Source organism: Lepisma saccharinum, chromosome 3 (genome assembly GCF_977018435.1).
Source record: "Lepisma saccharinum chromosome 3, izLepSacc3.1, whole genome shotgun sequence".
NCBI classification, from domain to species: Eukaryota; Metazoa; Arthropoda; class Insecta; order Zygentoma; family Lepismatidae; genus Lepisma; species Lepisma saccharinum.
Genome location: NC_139231.1, coordinates 34,534,406 through 34,555,550, shown reverse-complemented (window position 1 = coordinate 34,555,550; position 21,145 = coordinate 34,534,406). Strand labels below are relative to the sequence as shown.

The window sequence follows — 21,145 nt, the reverse complement described above, 5'->3', positions numbered from 1 at the left end:
TGGTTCGGATCCCACATTAAACTATAGGTCTAGTCCCGATTAGCCTTTCCGTGTATAAAATGGACTTAAAACGTCAAATCAACCAACCGTGGAGGAGTGGTTACCACAGCGTTCTACGACACCAGGAGTTTCGGGTTCGAACACCTATTGGACATGGGTGTTCTTTGTGTTTGTCCCTTCTTTAATTTTGTCGTATCATCTTCGCAATTAACCAAATGTATCAAGAAACCGAATCAAATCATTCATTCATTGATTGTTTGATTTGGTTTATTTTACTTCGCTTTCCGCCATATTTGGCTAATCGCGAAGACGATATGATAAAATTGATGAAGGGACATAAAAAGATCACCCATTGCCAAGCCGAGATTCAAACCCGGCATCTCTGGCTCCGTAGTCAAATCAAATCGTTTTTGATTTTCGAAAGTGGGTGGAAGTTATGTGTACAATTTTTTGTAGTCATTCCTAACTTTGCAATTTTTCCTGTATTTGACGTTCTTCTTTTAGGAATACTGGGCCCTAAAAGGGGGGGGGGGGGATTATGACCCGTTGGGCATGCCACTCATTGCTACCCCAAGTGTCGAAGTCACCGCACGTCACTGCTTGGCAGTCTGGAAGAAAAATTGAAGAAATACAAGAAAACTAATTCCATCTTGAGTATCATTTTGTCCTGGTACTCTTAGATTCTGCTAGCCTTGCTTTTTTTTACTTCTATGTTTGTGCTCATTCCCACATAGAATTGATTTGAAACCATGGTAGGTGTGTAATGCCCCCTGTTCCCCTCTGGTTGCGCCACTGGTTATCTTCCCTCCTGTGCTTGCGACACAGATACTGTGGTGTTGGGACAAAATGCGAAGTGCACGGCAACTTCATCTTTGTTAAAATCCCCTTCTGCCACTCTATCCCCATCAATGAACTGTAACATTTCTTCGCAAATTTTAGGCTCTCGACAAAGTCTGAAATAGTACTTTACTAAACATGTTACGTGGAACATCTAGGTACTAACAGGTAAACTACCCATCACGATACAACTTGTGTTAAATAATTTCCCAAACACGACCTGATGATAACTTGAAAGAACCTGAAATTTTTATTCCAGTGCGACTGGAGAAAAGAAGAACTACAAAGAGGCGTTTAATGCCCCAAAAAAAGAACTCCCTGAGCTGTAGGCAAATATCGAAAAACACAAACAGGCCACTTAAAACAAAAGAGAAACAATTCTTAACAATAGTGACGAAAGAAAAGACAACGAACGGCCTCTGATCTTTATAGACGCTGCCGACAGTACAGAAAAATATATGCGGGTTCTCTTTCAATGCTTGCCGGACCCTGTGGCCGAGTGGTTAGCAAATCGCGCTGTGATGCCAAGGGTCCCGGGTTCAAATCCCACTCGGGCTTGGTTATTTGTGAATGTCCATTCATCAATTTCATCATTTCATCACTCATCCCCATCTTCGTAAATTAGCCAAGAGGCACAAAATGCAAAGTAAAATAAACTAAAACAATCAATCAATCTTTCAATGATTGACTATTGTATATAATAACAGCAGTTTTACTACAATACCTAACATTCGGGCACTCATTGTGACTACGACATATGACACTGTAAGAGTTAATGTTTTCAACATATGTTTTGAATAGGGGATGCTGAAGAAAATTAGGGGTGCACAAGCACCTCTTCGTGCCCCCTTGGTGCCGCCCCTGGTTGCCATCAGACACTGATAGCTACAATATGTGCTACCTTCTAAAGCATGCTTGCTGACTGATTGATTTAGTTTATTTTACTTCTCTTTTATGTTGCTTTCGGCTAATTGCGAAGATGAGGATGAATGGTCATAAGAAGAGATGGATTAAGGGACAATCACAAGCAAATCGGGATAACACAACACAAGCACCACATAGGATTTTACTGGTTGCAAGCCCAGATGTCAGAGCCTCGCTAGTCTGCATAATGCAGTCCAGGGTGTAGTACGTAAAAAGGAGGTTGACATCTGGGTGTCTTCGGAAAGGGTCACCCCTTACACCCCTGAAGCATTCTTGTAATTATTAGCTTAGTCACTAGGATCATAAGATTAGCTCCTTTTGTCATATATTTTATACAGCTATAGATTATTAATATCCAATTTACCTTTCTCACTTTCTGTTAAAGAGGTTCCTCCATTTGCTGCTAACAAGCCTACAAGTGCTTGAGTTACTGCAAAACCAGAAGATGGATCATAAGTTCCTTGTACATGATTCAGTGGTTGGTTGATCTTCCCAGTTGCTGCTATCATCAATTCCTGTGGGGAAATGAGCATAATTAACACAATTATTTTAATTAGGGATGAGCCAATATGAAACTTTGGCCGATACCGATAAAGTACCGATATAAAGTTTACTGATACCAATAACAGATATTCTACCGATCCAATATAAAATTCCAAATGGTCTTTGAAGAACCTGAATAGTTCTTTGACCTTCTTAATAAATGCAGAAGAAGTTGTATATTTAGACATTTACTTTTTTTAAAAGTAGGTAATGGATTATCCATTAAAATTTTAAAAAATGCAGAATTTTGCACTAAATTATAAGATATTTATCGATATATTGCATCTGCAAAATAATTGTTAATTTCACCAATAAACCAATACACCGTTATACCTACATCGGCCGATACCGATAAGAGTACCGATTAATCTGTCCCGTCCCTAATTTTCAGTAAAATTGTTATTAGTTTTGGTATTTTGTTGAGATCTGATAGTTCTATTACTTACCTTTGTACACAACTGTACCATCAGCTGTGAGGCTGAAACATCAGTCTGAGCCAAAGCACCTATCGCAGCACTAAGATAATTGAGGCACGTCGCAGCAGATGAAGAGAGATGGCTAGCGATACGTGAAAATCCTTCAAGAAGTGGGAAACCATCAGCTGGTTTCAGTTCTTGAGAAAATTCCACTCGACCTGCAGCAGTTAAACTCATCAGTCTAACAACTTTTCGGACGTCGGACAATCCAATAGCATTTATGCTGGCAGACATGCTACATGAGGATCCACTGAAATAAGAAATTCAGGATATTTTAGCAAATTAAAAACAAAAACAATATATACTAGATTTGGCACAGTTTGTGAGAGAAGAAATGAAAGAGAAAATGTGAGTGAGGCAGAGAGAATTAAATTGCAACTTTAGCATGTTATAAATGAGTACAGGCAGAAGAAATACCATGCTAGTACTACACAGACATCAATTTTTTTAGTAAATTGCATATACATCATAGTAGTAGTCTGTGTAACTATTCTAGGAATAGTGCCCGCCAGAGAATAAAACACAAATTTATAGTCACTGTGTGTGATGATGATAAAATATTTTGCAATTCACTTCAACTGTGTGCCTTGTTATCTGCCACATCAGTAGTTACTGCATCATGCTAGTGGTGAGGGTTGCTCGAATAGTTGTTGTAGCTTCAAAATCTTTTGATCATCTGTGCTTGAAGGGAGGAGGAGGAAGGAAGGTACAGAATCTTGCGGTAGAGGCCATAGTAATTGACATACAGAATGAAAGGAGATCAATGTAGCAAAAATAAATTAGACAATAAATATTAGGGAATTTTACCATTATATTTGAATCAAAAAATTACTATTTATGCATGTGAAAAAATACTAAAGTGGCAACCATTCAATAAAGATATCCACAATTGTCCTGAAATTATGTACCCAAATTTGTTTGAAAAATATGAATTCTTACATAATTCACTGGATAATTATAATCCAGTACAGTATCAATCATCATCTGTGTACTGAGCAGGAAGGACATTGGACAGAATCTATGACCAAATTTGAACCAATACTATCAAATTACTCTCATGAAATTACAATTAGAAAGTAAAAAGTTCAGATATAACACTTACCTAACGGATAACAGTGAGAGAGCAGTCATGACAATACTTCTAGCCACAAGTATTTGTGCAGCCATAGTTATTTTGTTCAGAGCAATGATTCGTTCCCGAGATGATGCAAGAAGTGATGCTTGGATTCCCAATGGTTTCTGCTTCTGCTCTAACTTATTAGTAGTCTTTGTTCCTACAAAATGCAATGCCAACATATTTATGAACACACTAACATGATAACACCATTAAGCATTGTTTCAATGATAACCAAGAGCTCAATATGCTGACCAAGGCAGAAATTTATTTTATTTTAAAACATAAACTACACTTTACATTTCAACCTTCTATAGTGTGTCTCAACCTTAAAAGTCAGTATGGAAGTAAATGGAGTACTTCCCTCTCTCTCTAATACATGCGTTTTGCCAATAGCTCTGTCCTTCTCTACCACCACTGCGTTGCGAGATGTTACAAAATTTACAAAATGTAAAAGTGAAAAATTTCAAACAGTGAAATCATTATCCTGTAGAGTTTTTATGCTCTATTTACTGACGGCATTATATAACCTGCATAGGCGTAGCTAGAACTTTATATTTGGGTGTGCACAAAGAAAAAAATGAGGTCTTGTACCTTTTTAATAGCATATCTTGCAACACAATCAATTGGCTCTTTAACTGCACTGATGTTTGTAAAGGAATATACATCCACTAAATGACAAGTGTTGAAAATTTCTGAATACATGTAGTAGAAAAAATCAAATTGCATAGAAATTACACACACACAAAATGTTCATAAATGTTACAAACAAATACATCAAAATACACGTCATCTATAAGAAGAGACGTCTGTCAAAAGGTACAATGTTCTTAAACTCATCAATAACTTCATTTACATCCATAGACTAAGCTTTTTCCTGTTCCACAAACAGCAAGAGCAGGTTTCCAATCTATCCTGCTTCTGAGTTGCTCTTAATTTAGTTTTAACTTGGGTAAGCTTGGAGAAAGCTCTCTCACACGTGCAGCTTGTGACAGGTATAGAAGAATGGCGCTGCAGTACAGAGTAGAATGCGGTAAATATCTCCTTTCTCCAATGACATCAAAAATCGAAAAACTATAGACACTCGTTTCATCAGCGATAATGCACACGTTTGTACCAAGTAATGACATTTTCAACTTCTTACAAACTGCCGCTTATTTTCTCTCTCACTGAAATATCTGTCATTAATTCTCTTTGATAAAGCAGCCCATTAGGGTGTGCCTAGGCACACCCGGCACACCCCGTAGCTACGCCTATGATAACCTGTCATAAATTCATGTGATCTGAATTTTTCATAATTATGCAATTTTGCAAAACGCTTAATTTTTTTCTAGTAAATACTTCAAAAGCCATAAATATCAAACTGCTTGAACAACTTTGCCAATTTTTTGTTCTACGGGATCTATGATGTTTGTAGATATGATATTCTTCACCTGAGTGAATTAATTTGCTTACTAGGAGAGTTATATGTATATACATTGGATATTTTGTATAAATCATCAGACCATAACACGAAAAAGTTGGTTCGCGAGAAACTTTTCGGTTTGTTGCGATACACATGCAGACCAAACGAGAAAAGTGATGACCATTGTTTGAAGTTATTTTTAGAACGCATTGTTACTCCACAGCACCATTATTTATTCCGCAATCGTAGTTTGTTTATGCGGGCTGTCTCGCGTATCAAATTCATTGCGTACCACCAAGGTTACAATTCAGTTGCAGGCAGGTGCCCTGGTTTGTAGGAAGTGCAGTGTGCTTTATTTTCCGTAAAAAATGTATCTTAATGTTTGTTTTTGCATTTATTTAATTCTGTTTATGTAAAGGATACAACATTCAATGAAAGAAGTAACAATAGTTGCGTTGTGTATTACACATATAATGCAAATGTAAAATGCTAAATAGTTACATCGAAATATAAACATTTACATGCAAATCTTGAGCTAACTATCGTTTTTTTTTTTCCAAAATGCATCAAATACATAGATTTTGATGATTTCCTATACGATCTTAAGGAAGTAAATTTGTCGCAATCATTAGCGATTAACAGCGACTCGATGCGACTCCGTTTGTTGATCTGGCAACGCCGCACTCCATTTAACCCATACTGACTTTTAAGGTTGAGATGCTCTATAGCAAGGTCTTCTTCAGACTCTGTACCAAATACAAATGAAATAAGATACAAAACAGGACGATATATATATATACCGGGTGGGGCACCTAAAAGTACCACCGGAAATATTTCGTGAACAACAATAAATATTGAAAAACTGCTTTCGCAGATATATACGAGGGTCACTATTTATATTTTGAGCCTAACAATGAAAAAACAGGAATTTGGCATTGAAAACTGCTTTATTGTTTTTCGAAGTATTCTCCTTTATGGTCAATACACTTTTGCATTCGTTCCAACCATTTGTCAAAGCAGTTTCTCCAATCTTCTTGAGACACCTCCATAATATGGTTTTTGAACGCATCAACGGCGTCTTCCGCCGACGAAAATCGTTGTCCACACAATTTATTCTTGACATTCGGGAACAAGAAGAAGTCATTGGGTGCCAAATCAGGACTGTACGGCAAAGTCGGTTGTTAGACGAGATGTGTGACAGCTGGCATTGTCTTGATGAAGAATTATCCGACGGCGTTTGTTTGTTTTCCGTATTTGACCGAAGACCTCTGGCAAACAAATTGTTGTGTACCATTCAGAGTTGACCGTTCTACATTCCTCTAAAGGCACAGTTGCCACATGACCAGTTTTCCCAAAAAAACAGGCGACCATTTGTTTCGATGTGCTTCGAGCGCGAACAACTTTTGTTGGATTGGGTTCATCTTGAAACACCCATACAGTCGACTGCTGTTTACGTTCCGACTCATATGCATATATCCATGATTCGTCACCTGTTACAATCTTATATACGTCGTTTGAAACACCACAATTGTATTTATTGAGCATTTGTTTGCACCAATTGATGCGAGCGTCTTTTTGAGTTTTTGTCAAATTGTGTGGGATCCAACGAGGACATACCTTTCTCACAGCTAAATGATCATGTAATATTTTATATATGCTGGTGGAACTAATGCCTATGGTTGCCTCAATCTCACAGTATGTCACATGACGATCTTGCAGTATTAGGTTTTGCACAGCATCAATGTTTCCTTGAACAACAACTGATTTTGGACGACCTTCGCGAATCTCGTCGGTGAGCGAATGGCGGCCACGATTAAATTCGTTATTCCAGCGTTTCACAGTGGCAAAGGATGGGGCTTCATCGCCAAATGTGGAAGTAAGCTGATCGATGCACTCTTGTCTTGATAATCCACGTCGAAAATCGTAAAAAATCATCGCACGAAAATGTTCAAGAGTTAATTCCATTTTATTGTTGTCGCGCAATCTCCAAGGCAACATAAACAACACAAATCAAGCTATTGACAAAACATTTGAAGTACGTTATGGTCAATAATGCCAGACGATTCCGTGCAAACGTCAAATCGCGCCTAACTTCAATCAGTGTTGCCAAGGCTCAAAATATAAATAGTGACCCTCGTAACAGGTGCGGCAGTGAAATGGGCGATTTGGCAACCCTGGAAATAGCAAGTTACGTAAGGAATCAGAAAACGGGAGTGGTGCCATCTGGACAACAAACCTTTGCCAGTGACACTGATATCGTGTTCAGTAGAGATGGCGTCGCGGACCGGTGAACAACGTGCTTTTGCCGTGAAGGCGTTTTACAAAAACAACGACAGTTACGTGGCCGCGCAGCGTGTATTTCGTGCCCATTTCCATCTTGCACGTCATGCCCCAGTCCCGTCATCGCATGCTATCAAATTGTGGGTACAGAACTTTAAGGAAACAGGTGATATGGTGAGAAAGAGGGGTGGAAGTGCAAAACGCGTGTGCACACCAGAGAATGTTGCAAGAGTGGAAGAAGCCGTCAGCCGAAGTCCTAGGCGTTCTGCACGCACCTTGACATATCGGATCGCCGTGTACGGCGAATATTGCACAAGGAACTTGTGACGTTTTTCTGTGCGAGTCGTAATAAAAAGTATTACGTTTAAAGTACGCGTAGAAAAGCCTCACATTTCCTCCTTCGTCGGTACGCCTTGCGTCTGTCTTGTGGTTATTGGTTGTGCGAGTTACCGCTAGAGGTCTCCACTGTTATTTGTTCAGTGCTGCGATTACGAGCGTGCAAGCTCAGTAGTTCCGATCCAGCTGGCACACACGAAACCAGTCAGCGAGCCTTGGAGGAAAAGAGAGGCAGAGAGTATGACGCGTGTTTAGAACGGAACAGGAACTCGCGGGACGAGACTTCACCATTCGCCGTTGATTACACGCTGGGGTATTGGACTTTCTCTATATTCGGACCACTACGCAAACTGCCTCGTTTTTATTTACGTCTCTTGGAGTAAGACATGGAAGAACTGTATTTTTGTGAAGAAGTGAAAGTGGAAGAGCAGAGTTTTGTCTGACCTTAGGACAGCTCGATTGCCGTATTCTTCAAGGTACCATTCGCCGTTAGGACCATTTGGTTACAGATGGGATTTTGACAGAGAAGGAAGTTTGAGCGAGGTATCCAGAAACTACGTGAGAGTATGATGACCGAGCGAGAAGGACACCAAAACCCTATTTGATTCCATGGTGCCGGAGTTTGATTGGCCAGCGGGACGAGTTTTATCCTGGTGATTGAGGTATGTACTTTATCAACCCCCTCTTTTTTGACATATAGTGAAAAGTGAAGTGCGCTGGATACACGTATCTTTCTGAAACGAGTCACGAGTTTGAATATTGGGAGGAAGAAGGTACGAACGGCGAAACCTTCGAATTACCAGGCAAATAACGATATATTGTTGGTCAAAAAAATGAGTCGTCGTCGTGCTTCGTAATAAAGGAATGTAAAGGTGGCGTTCAAACTTTAAATGTTGAGCAAGCAAGGCGTACACTAGCGTAATTTAGTAAATTACTTTAGGGAAGGGAGAATACACTTAAAGATAATGATTGGTTGACACATGAAAAGATAAAGTAAACGGGAGCACCAAAGTCAAAAGGGGGAATTGGTTGCAAAGAAAAGAGTGAACATTAATGTACTGTTGAAGAACGACCTTGTTAAATTTTAGATGTTATGAATGCCGACGTGTTTTGATGATTGTATTTTGTTCACTCTCTTACGATTTAATGCATAAATCTCAGAGTAATACATGAGAGGATGATGACCGAACGAGAAGGACACCAAAACCCTATTTGATTCCATGGTGCCGGAGTTTGATTGGCCAGCGGGACGAGTTTTATCCTGGTGATTGAGGTATGTACTTTATCAACCCCCTCTTTTTGATATATTGTGAAAAGTGAAGTGTGCTGGATACACGTATCTTTCTGAAACGAGTCACGAGTTTGAATATTGGGAGGAAGAAGGTACGAACGGCGAAACCTTCGAATTACCAGGCAAATAACCATACCTTGTTCGTCAAAAAATGAGTCGTCGTCACGTTTCGTAATAAAGGAATGTAAAGGTGGCGTTCGAACTTTAAATGTTGAGCAAGCAAGGCGTACACTAGCGTAATTTGGTAAATTACTTCAGGGAAGGGAGAATACTGTTAAAGATAATGATTGATTGGCACATAAAAAGATAAAATAAACGGGAGCCCCAAAGTTAAAAGGGAGAATTGGTTGCAAAGAAAAGAGTGAACATTAATGTACTGTTGAAGAATGACCTTGTTAAATTTTAGATGTTATGAATGCCGACGTGTTTTGATGATTGTATTTTTTTGTTCACTCTCTTACGGTTTAATGTATAAATCTCAGAGCAAAATAGAGATAATTGTTGAATCTATTTGAAAGTTGATTGCGGGAGTTAAATGGGAAGGGTTGTTAATAATTGTTCAATGTATATGTTGTTTGATTGAAACGTTAATCGAGCTTCATTGGGTGATTAACGTAATAAATTCAGACCCAGCGTCTCAAATTGAATATTGATCTATGTTTTGACCCTTTACTCCAAACAAACGTAAAAAAATGCAATATCTGAATTTGTAAACTAATTGATTTGTAGTGCAACTGATTATTCGGAGACGGACACGTGGATGTATATATATATGTATATGTTGGCTCGTCAATCTAGTGTGAATTTTTCCAGTAATCTTGAATGTATTTTTGTTTGGTGTCTTTTGATGGATCCCATATTTTCGGGCATCATCTACATTAAGTTTGGTTCTCATTAGAGACTGAGGAGACAGTGCTAAACACTTGTCAAAAGCCTCAAAATATCGCGACTTTTGTTTTTTAGCGTACGTCTATTAAATTGATCCCGGACTCTTTACGCGCTTTCCAGAAATTTTTGATTACTTTCCTTACGTTCGCAACCGCCACGTTACAAAGTTCCTGGTAGCAGAGCATGGTAATACCACCCATACAAAACTGAACGCTGACGACCACCCAAAGAGACTACGCTTTTGCCGGGAATTGTTGGAACTCATGAACGACAACCCTGACCTGTGAAACAATCTGATCATGAGCGATGAGGCCAATTTTTATGTGTCAGTCTTTGTTAACAAGCAAAACTTTAGATACTGGTCACATGAAAATCCTCAAATGCTTCATGAAAAGCCACTTCACAGTCAGAAAGTGGTAGCGTGGTGCGGCTTATCATCATTTGGAATCATTGGGCCTTATTTTTTTGAAGACGTTCGCGGCAATGCTGTGACTGTGAATACAGAACGTTATGCTCACATGTTGAACAATTTCCTAGTGCCACAGCTCACTGATCTTCCTGTAACTGAAAACACATTCTTCCAACAAGACGGGGCCACATGCCATACCTCGCGGATTTCCATTAACGTGCTACAGAACATCTTTCCCGGTCATCACATCTCCAAGAACGGGGACATTTCCTGGCCTCCAAGATCCCCTGACCTTTTGGCTTGTGATTTCTTCCTTTGGGGTTATTTGAAATCTGAGATCTTCCGTTGTGACCCACCACACACCATCCAGGACCTGAAGGATCGCATTCGGGAGGAAGTTAATCGAATTCCAGTGCCAATCCTGCAAGATGTGATGTCGAACTTCCGTAAAAGACTTCACATGTGTGTGACGGAAAATGGGGATTACCTGTGTGATGTGATTTTCAAGTGATGGGACATTTTGTGCCGTGACATGTCTGTGCAAGATGTGCACGTTGTTCAGAAACATTCATCACAAATTGCAAGCATTGTAAATTCATGTTGTATTTGTTTGATATCGCTGTGAATAAATTTGTATCTCTGGTGGAGGTTTCAAAATTGCCCGTTTCACTGCCGCACCTGTTAGGTATGAGACGGGCTCATGAAATTAGTGGACACAATACGTTCAACTACGTAAGGAAATATGGTTTTCAACACAAACTTAGTTGTTTTTTTTAAAATGGAAACCCCATTTTATTTTTAGCTCATTTGGAAGTATGGAAATATTCATTAAGAATGGCGTTTGTTACATTGTAATACGTCAAGTAGTTCTTTTCTCACAATGAACTGGAATGGGGGACTGAAGATAAACAAAGATGGAAGGTGTTAGAAAGAGTGGAAAGGACAAGAGCAAAGGAGGAGAAAAGAAGGAAGAGGAATGAAGAAAGAAAGGATACATGCTCGGATAATCCCGTACGGGGGTTTCCATCTTTATCGTGTTCTTTCCATCGGACCCCCATACTCCTACCAGTTTGCCCTACATATTCTTTCTTACATTGACATTTGATTCTGTATATGCCCTTGGAACATGAGATAGTCACACGGGAAGTTATATGCGAAGAAGACAAATTATTAAGTAGGAATGTTTATGAGGCCTCATTTATATGTAAAAATAGAAAGAACAAGCTGAATAGAGAAGATGGGAAAATTGATGAAATATGGCTAGGAATGTTGAAAAAATGGGATAAGCGTGAATATAAAGAAATTGGATTCAAGGTTAACCCAGACATTGAGCGGGAGGCAAGCATCATACGCGACTTCTCGTTTGAAATGACGTAATGGAAGCGAAGTTAGGGGAAGGAGGAAAATTGACTCACTCGCAACCTCGTGCATTTGAGTACATACCAGTTCCAGTCAACATGTGAATTGTGATCAGATAGTAACATGGGTTTTAACAGTTTTTATATAAGTTTTAAGGAATTTTAAAATGTGGGAATAGTCCTGTTTTAGTCATTTGTTATCCTAGCATTCGACCTGTCCATGTAAAAACCTACATCCTTTCTGAACGTAAAAACCTATATCCTTTCTGAATGACGAAGCTTTGTGGATTTCCGTAAAGCTGACTTTTTGACCTGAAGAAGGGAGCAGTTGCTACCGAAACATTGTCTCTGACAAGTATATACTCACTGTACGTAAGTAAATAACAAATTTTGATTTTATGCTTATATATGATAGTGTGTAAGTCGCATGCATCCAAATATGAATTCTTAACATTAGATAAGAGATGACAAACAGTTTTTCCTAAAGTTTGATTATTTTTGGAAAATCTCTAGCTGACTGCATAAGTCTACCTTGTGAGCAAACTAACAGTATAAAGCATGACCAAGAGAGTTAATGATAGGTGATGGGTTGAGCAGCTTGCCTACTGATTGGGGTCGAGGGAGTTATGACTCTCTCCCAAGCTGCAAATGCATAACAATCAGTAACGTTACAGAAATAATCTCACTCTAACAGCAGTAGCCATCCAATTTCATGAGGGGATAAGCAAACAGAGAAGATCTTAAAATGTAAGCAATATTTTACATAACCAGGCCAGATGCATACAATAGTAGAAATAACTAGGCTAGTAACTGATAAAACATTCTTTAAGGTGATGTAATTAAGTATGCATTTTGATATTTTCTTTCTAACAAAAATAATATTTCCATTCTACAATGCAAACATTACCTTCATTCTTGGAGTCTACAGTAACACATGTTATAGTAGATGCACCAAGTGGATCTGATTCTTTGAAATGAATTGGATCTGGCACAGGTTTTCTCTCGCTCAAACCCAAGTATGGTGCTAAAACTTGGAAACTCTTGTTGCTATTTATTATCTTCGATTCTATTTCGCTAGACATCAGGTCCATTTCTGGAAAGAGGAAAAAAAGAGAGATAATCCACACAAATTTTCACTTGATGGAAGCTGTACCAGGATAAAAATTTTGGCCTATAGTAAGTAGGCATTTCGATATCTACACTGATAATAAAGCCATAATATACCTTAAAACAGCCAAGGACTTCATATCTAAATTGGTAAGATGGTCAGTAGCACTAGAAGAGCGTAACTTCTCTTTAGTCCAATGTAAAACTCATAAGAGCACAGCTGATGCATTGTTTTTAGGGAGGCTACGAGTCAAGCTCTGAAGATGCTTACTGGACACCATTTCACCAGCAATGATGATGTGAAGTTTGTTTGTATGCAAAGAACAGACTTTTATAAGATGGATTTCTTCAACATGATACCCATCTACAAGTGCCTCAATGTCAGTGGAGACTATGCTAATAAACAGGCTCCGTCTTTATCCTCTCGCTCGTAACGCTTCCCTCTGTTAACAGGACAGTGAAAGTTATAGAACAACCCCTCATGTCATTAATTCCCTTTGTTTACACAACATGCTATGGCTGAGAAAGTGTAATATTTTACTTCAATTGATGCTGATAATATTAATTGTACTTTCAACAGCAAAAGATTCAAGAGCTACCAAGATGGCTGAGCTTGCTGATTGCCCAACTTCTGGCATAGGTGTTTCTTTGCAAGTGTTCTTTAATTAAATTCATCTACTTTGCTTAATAGAAAAAAAAAATCAATCATATGTAGAATTTTTAATACATACCTTCATCCTGGATTTTCTTGCTCCACATCAAGTCTGGGGCAGAAACTTCCATCTTAGTTGTATTAACTTTTTCTGTTATTTGAAAATTATGATGGTCATAGAACTTTGGGAAGCACTGAAACTGTAAGCTGTATTTATCCTGACACTCATTGCAAATAATATAGGTTGTTCCTGAAAAGAATGATTAAATGAAATACAGAAGTTGAAATTCCTACTTCTATTTTATAGCCAATATCATGTAATTTGTTTAAAGAAACTATAAAAATAAATCTTCAGTTCACAGCATAGTCACTTCCTTTTTTGACAAATTAACCTCTACTGTCAGCTAGCAACAAATAAATGAAGGTAATACCAGCCCTTTACATATGTTTGCGTGAACAATTATACAATCCCTAAAAAGATGTACAGGCATGAAACTACCAAATGGAGTACCAATATACAGGGTGTGTAAGGTATTTGTGGACATGTGATTGAGCACCTGCATTTTTGTGCAAACTAATTGCTGTACTTTTATCTTTTTGGAGCATCAGAGGCAGACTATCAGCTAATGTAACAAATGAAATTGCAAACTGTGATTGCTACGATATATGCAAAGCACAGCGATGTTGATATTGCATGATTGTTGAAATTTACCAGGTCACTTGTGCACAAAGTTTGGAAGGAGTTGGAAGATTCTGATGGATGTGTCACCTGTAGCTAACCACAAAAAATCATTCACAGAGTTTGGACAGTATACAGACACCACAGTTCATACAACAGGTGCAGGACATCATTGATGGGAACCCCAGCACATCCATGAGGGGCACTGCCATAGATCTCCAGATGTCCAAGGGCACAATGCGCACTGTGAGGCATGAGAACATTCAACATTGTTTGTGATGAGAAAAGAGCAGTTCATGTTGGCGCACACACAAGAACACTGGCTGTTCTGAGCAAAGCGATTACTGAACAAGGTGAAACACCCAGAATAACTTAGCCTGCTCGGTTTTTTCATTATATATATATATATATATATATATATATATATATAAAACAGGATCAAAAAATGGACAGGAGAAATGACAGATGGTTATGTAGGAATCCATCATATGTCCCCTGTGTTTCGTACACCAAGTTTCCCGCAACTGTGATGGTTTTGGGGGTGGTGAGTAGGTAAGTACACGTGATGCGACCCCATTTATTTCCAAAGAGTTTTTTGGGTGAATGCTGCTGGTTACATTGAGGTGCTGGAAATGGTTGAAGCCCTGGATAGTCAGTGTACGCAATGGAAGGCTGTATGTGTTTCAGCAGGACTCTGCACCTGTGCATAAAGCTGCGATGACCCAAGATTGGATGGCAGCCAATATGCATGACCACATCAAACTAAACATTGAGCCACCTAACTCGCCAAACCTAAATCTGCTACACTATTATGTGTGGGGTGTTGTTGAATGGAAGATAAATCGACATTCCCACAATACTACTGATCCTCTAAAAGCCACCATTATCCAAGTAATGTCCAACATCAATAAGGACTATTTGATTCGTGCATGTCAATGCTTCCGGTGCCACATTAAAGCTGTAATTCCGGCTGAAGGTGGTTGCATAGAATAAACCTGTACTCCAACTATTACTGCATCTGTGTGCCAAGTTTTGAATCAATACATTTCGTTGTTCGTCAGATATGGATGTTTTTCGTACTACCTCCAACGTGTTTTCAAACATTTTAATGCAACCTGTGTAATTTAGTAATAATAAAGCTTACTGATCCAATACAATAGGCCAAACATTGCATGCAGAATCTAATGTGATTCATTCAGCATTTTAACTGGTACATATAATCAAGAACCTGAAGGATTTAACCTTATTAGGTTTGAGCCAATACCCTTAGAGATTCCCACCATTACAGATACTTAAAAATCGTTGCAATTTAAAGTACTTCAAAATATTTATGAATTTTCCATTGGAACTATGCCATAGCAATCTACTAGAGTTTTGTACATATTCATAACTGCACATGAGATAATTATTTAATCACAAAATCCATTTTTTACCACAATAATGTTGTAAAAATAATGAAATTTATGAATATTTTTCAGGATATTTAGACTTCACAAAAGTATTGCACGACATTTTTGTGAATTCTGTGAGAGACTGACTCAGGAAGAGTATTGGCTGGTATCAGTGATTAAATTCCAATCAATACATTCAGATATTGATATTTGCCCTAAAATCAATACATATAAGATAATAATAATTAATAATAAACTTTCATGAATTTTATTGTTAAATCAGAAGGGGAGGGGTTATATTTAGTTCTCTTAGTAATAAAATCATGTACCTATAATGTTTCCGCAATATCCTGCTGCCCATAACTGCCCACATCCAGGGTGTGATGATAGCATATGGCCAGCCAGATGTGATGAGGTTTGATGGCATATACCACATGTATTGGGAATTTCACTGTCGATATGGGTAGTCCCCACAGGCATCTGTAATGATTTTCATTAATAACAATTTGAATATCACATTATTTTCAAGCTTGAATTGATACCAGTGATAATGGACACTAGTGGTGACACCAATTCTTGTGAATGTTATAACAATTTAAAAGCATTCAGAATAGCATCCATCAATCTATCAGTTTTGTACTAAAGCATGTTAGATTCACTTGTAACATGGCCTGAATTTTTATGTTATTACATATTTTTTTCTTTGTATGTAGACAAGCAAAAATGACAAATGTTGGCAAATAACCATGCTAGGAGCAATGTACATGAATTTCATGCTACATATATTTTTTTACATATTTAGAGTTAAATTACGCCTTTTCCATTTAGAGTACATATTTTTTTTTTTTAAAAAAAAACTGTATTTGCTCACATCTCTTGTTTTCATTGAGTAATGCATATTGATGTTCCATTACCTTGACTTCTTTTTACTTGAGAGGAGGGCAAACTACTGAAACAGGTTTTATCTTTATGCATTAAATGACTGTGTTTCATCTTCAAGTCTCTCTTTAGCTTGCTGGGAACCATACTTTCATGGCTAAATTTTTTGCCACATGCAACACACACAGGATGTTCACAATTTTCAGATTCAGTGTACATAAATACATGTCTGTGCACAGCACCAGAAGATGAACTGATCTGGGATCTGGAAAGGTACCATGGCACTGACATTTGATCCAGCGAATCACTTGTAAATTTCCACAATGTCGTTCTTCACTTTGGTTGCTTAACTTAACAGGGTTGCTATCTACTGTGTGTTGCTGGGGAAACAGTTGGATGAGAGCAAGTCACATGTTCAACCCTATGTAATTATGTCTGACTACAGTTGTATCCATTTGCATTCATGTTTTTTTTGTATTAAATTATTAACATATATTATAGGGGTTGGACAGATTAATTGGTTCTCTATCGATATCGGCCGATATAGGAATATAAGTGAATTGGTAAAATTACTGATAATTTTACTGATCCGATATACCTATAAATATCTCACAATTTAGTAGAAATAATGTGCCACTTTTGCTAGAATTTTTGTGGACATAAACATATGATATTCATTCCATACTTTTTATAAAATAAATGTCTAAATATCAATGTTCTTTTCCATTGCAAAAGCTTGGTTGATATGGTAAAGTACAGTTATTAAATTAAGGAGGTCAATGAACCATTTGTAATTTTATATTGGATCGGTAGTATATCGGTTATCGGTAAACTTTATATCGGTGCTTTATCGGTATCAGCCAAAATTTCATATGTTATTTATATATATATACAGTCAACTCTCGATTCTACGACCCCGGGTATAACGACCCTCTCGAAGTAACGACCCTTTTCCCGGGAACCGTGAAAAATTTAGAAAAAAATATAAAAATTTTGAAAAAAAAAGTTGAAAAATTGAAGGAAATCGGCCGAAAACTGCGTTGTTTTTTCCTCCACTCATTTCCTTTACGAGTGCTCTACCGCTCACAATTAGGTCTGAACTAAAAATAGACACCACCACACCATGCTTGAGTCATATCCAATAGCAATTGACCTCTGCCCTCCCCTCCCTCAAGTGCACCAATGTTACCCTGCACCCGACGGCCGCTACCCAACGCGCCAGGCTTGTTTTGCCACGCTTTCTCTTGGATACGCGAGAAGAGAATATCGAATGTGCTTGGATGTTATTTTAAATCGACTTGACTTGTTTCCTTGTCCTAAGAGCTGCTGAAAACTCGCGGGGGAGGGGGGGGAAATGACTGCTGGACTTGTAGTCTTTGCCAATGTGTATGGCAGGTGCGGGCTGATTACGGGCGATAAATACATCACCTTGAGAGATCAGAGCGCAGGAATGTTCGAAAATACAGATGCATGGCGCCTGGAAGTCTGGCCCATCTGTCCAGCTCTGACCTAGAGTTCAGCAGGTTCCCGTGAGTGAGCAACTCTCGGCCTTGTAGCCGACAACTTTCGGTAACCGCTTTCATTCAAAACGTGTTCTTTGTTCCCTGCAACACTTCATAAAAAGCGAAACTCTTAGAGATAATCAAAACCACATAGGTGAAGTAAAGATCGTCAACCCGCTTAATGTGTTGTCATCCAGGTTTCCACAAAAGTTTACTTCGATCTTACGTGCATCATAACTCCCGTTTCCCACTTCATACGTTTTCCTAATTGTGTCGATGTCATAATATCTGCCAAAAAAAGTGTTCCGTTGGCTGACTGACTTCTCCCTCTTTTTCTGTCAGCAAACGTAGGGGGGGGGGGGGGATGCAGTTTGTTTCAGCCACGATTTTCTTGCTGATGCGGGCTGATTACAGGCGAGAGTGGAAAAGGAACCACCCCTCTTCCTTTCCTTTGACGTCTAAAATGGGGCAACCAGTTCTGGATATATTCTTGAAAACGAACAAAAACCATAGAACAATTAAAAAAAAAAGTGACCCTCTACCCTTTCTCCAGCTCATTCTCCGCCACTGGTGTGCACGGCAATGTTGATAATTGCAGATCAGTTGTTTTTTTATTTATTTATTATTATTATTTTAATGCTGTTGTCTGCATAGGAAATATTGCCCGTATTATTGTCTGTTGCATGGTAAAACGTAAAGCAAGGGTAATTTCTTTCTTCTTTACACTGCTGTTAAAAGTTCCGTCTTCGACAGTTGCGTTATCTTTAAAATGCTGGGACTTTTCTCTTCCGCCACCTGTTGCTCGAACTTCCAGCCGTCTCCTTGTTTTTACGATGCAGCTGGCGCCAGTGTTTTGTCTAGCGTCTGCAAAGCTCTTGCTTGCCGATAACAGCGATGACTCATCCAGCGCGAAGGAAAAAGTTATTGTTTTGAATCTCCCAAAGCTGTTTTGATTTGAAGATAACGAAATTCGATCTCCAGAAAGGAAAACAAGAGTTAAAATAACTTCATGTTCTGCGCCTTCTGATAAGCAAATCTGTAAATTTAATTTGCATCCGCTTTTCTTCAGAACCATTCATGTGGAGGAAAAAAAAAAAGTGTTCAATGTAGGAATGGTTGCTGAGACTGATTAAAAAGACATTATTCAAGGGGAAAACGTTTGGAGGGGTGGGTGTTTGACATCGAGAATACTCCTAAATCCAACATTAAATCGTCGATTAACGTGAGAGTAAATAACGATCTACCACTTTGATATGTGAAAATGCGCAGTTTCATAAAGCTTGTTTTCAGTTCATTTTATGCTGATCGGCTAATCGGGACTAAATATACAGTTTAAAGTGAAATTCAATTCCAAACCCGAATGATTATCGACTGCCACGCTGTATGCATGGGGGGAAACAAATCGTAAGTTGCGCGTTTCCTTTTTCACGCTTGATTACAATGCAAGTCAAGGAAGGAGTTTGGACTGCTCCCTTGAATGGGGAAGGAGGGTGAATGAAGTTGGTTGAAGCAAAGGAAAGTCACTTTTTTTTACGATGTATTTTACACAGCCGAACCAGAAAGAAAATTACAGCCCTGCCTTTATTTTTTTTTTGTCTGGTACTTAGAGAGGTTGTGTTGTTTCTCCCGAGAGATCTAATCTTACCAGTTAATCTTGTAACAGACAATGCTCCAGTAGACCGGTATAAAATCAACATTCATTCTGCCCGATTATCTCCCGACTTTTGCTGGCACCAGTCTGACTGGTGTCAAGATTCTTCGTGTTTCGCTTGCAATAAGAGAGAGATTGTTTTCCTTTCCATTGGTCTCAGTGCAAACGGGTTTCTCATGAACTAGAATTGTAAGAATTTCCTGGAAAAGCAACGACTGCACAATTGAAACAAAGTAACATTATTTTAAATTCTCTTTTGTGAAAACTTTTTCATGTTCTATTTTCCTTCTCACAACACGCATCCTGTGCATAACAGGTTGTATAACTACCAGGATAAATGGTGTTATCATCTCCTAGGCATCTTTGTGTCCGTTTGAGCTTCCTTTAAGCTGAAAATTGGTGCAAATTCCAATAACGACCCCTTCGAAATAACGACCCTTTTCCCGGGAACTGTGAAAGGTCGTTGAATCGAGAGTTGACTGTATATATATATACACAGCAGCTGCTGAAGGGGTAGAGCCGCCATGCCATGGCACTACCCTCAGAAGAAACGCATACCTCGTCAAGTATTGTTAAATGAATACATTGATAGTTTACAGACAAGGAGATTCGAATCTTGCAATCGGTCAAGCTGACATGACGACCACCCCAACCTCCTCACTGCAACGCCAGCTGTTTTGTTCATACCCTCGCGAGGCAACAGTCCGTGCTGCCCAAGAGCTGGCCTAACCCATGGACCTAACCAAGTTGACACACGTGCAGAGGGTTGAAGAAATCTCCACGAGGAACATTTCCACCATCAGCCGAGAACAAAGTGGCAGGGGGCAGGGTTAGCCCATAAGAAACCATGCCAGTCTTCCCTTGGCACAGCGAGGGAACTTTTGCAGTGTTGACACAGTTGAAACCTTCAGAGAAAAGTCGCTAAATACGACTGATTTGTAAGACGGGAAGTAATTTCTGCCTACTTTTGGAGAAACGAACCTAGTGTCTTTCCAAAGTTAAATGAACATTTTTGATAATAGATAGATGCACCAAGAGGGCCATCCAGACTTTTTTTAAAATATAAAAGTAAAAAATCCTATGATGATGCGAGTTTTCTTTGGCATTTCGACAATTTCTTTTCATAACAAAGATATTTTCGACATCCAGTTAGAATACGTGTGCATGGAGGAGGAGAAGGTGATAGGATTTGTTTTTCCTTTCCTCTTGTAATTGTTATATTTTTAGGGGAGGGTCCTGTAGTGTATAAAGATAGGTCAGTGAGGGAAGATGAATCAGATTAGTACGTTATTACTTAAACACACGTTTTATTCCACGTTACAAAACGAGGATAAACATCTTGGCCAGTGGCACAACCTCAAGGAGGGAGTGGGAGGGGCGACATTGCGGAGGTTTTTTTTTTTTTTTTAGATTTCTTGATCAC

The 21,145-nt window shown here is 38.7% G+C and overlaps 1 protein-coding gene across 2 annotated transcripts in view; it reads right to left on the bottom strand.

Moving 5' to 3' along the window:
- Nucleotides 1-21,145, bottom strand: part of LOC145984969 (putative E3 ubiquitin-protein ligase HERC1) — a 309,625-nt gene that overhangs the window by 103,486 nt on the left and 184,994 nt on the right. For both annotated transcript variants that reach the window (XM_083118420.1, XM_083118421.1), the window contains exons 43-48: nucleotides 16,020-16,170; nucleotides 13,700-13,870; nucleotides 12,769-12,954; nucleotides 3,883-4,054; nucleotides 2,751-3,030; nucleotides 2,126-2,276 (exon numbers count right to left, since the gene is read on the bottom strand). In XM_083118420.1, the coding sequence (XP_082974546.1) occupies nucleotides 2,126-2,276; nucleotides 2,751-3,030; nucleotides 3,883-4,054; nucleotides 12,769-12,954; nucleotides 13,700-13,870; nucleotides 16,020-16,170 (1,111 nt within the window). The remainder of the gene's footprint in view (nucleotides 1-2,125; nucleotides 2,277-2,750; nucleotides 3,031-3,882; nucleotides 4,055-12,768; nucleotides 12,955-13,699; nucleotides 13,871-16,019; nucleotides 16,171-21,145) is intronic.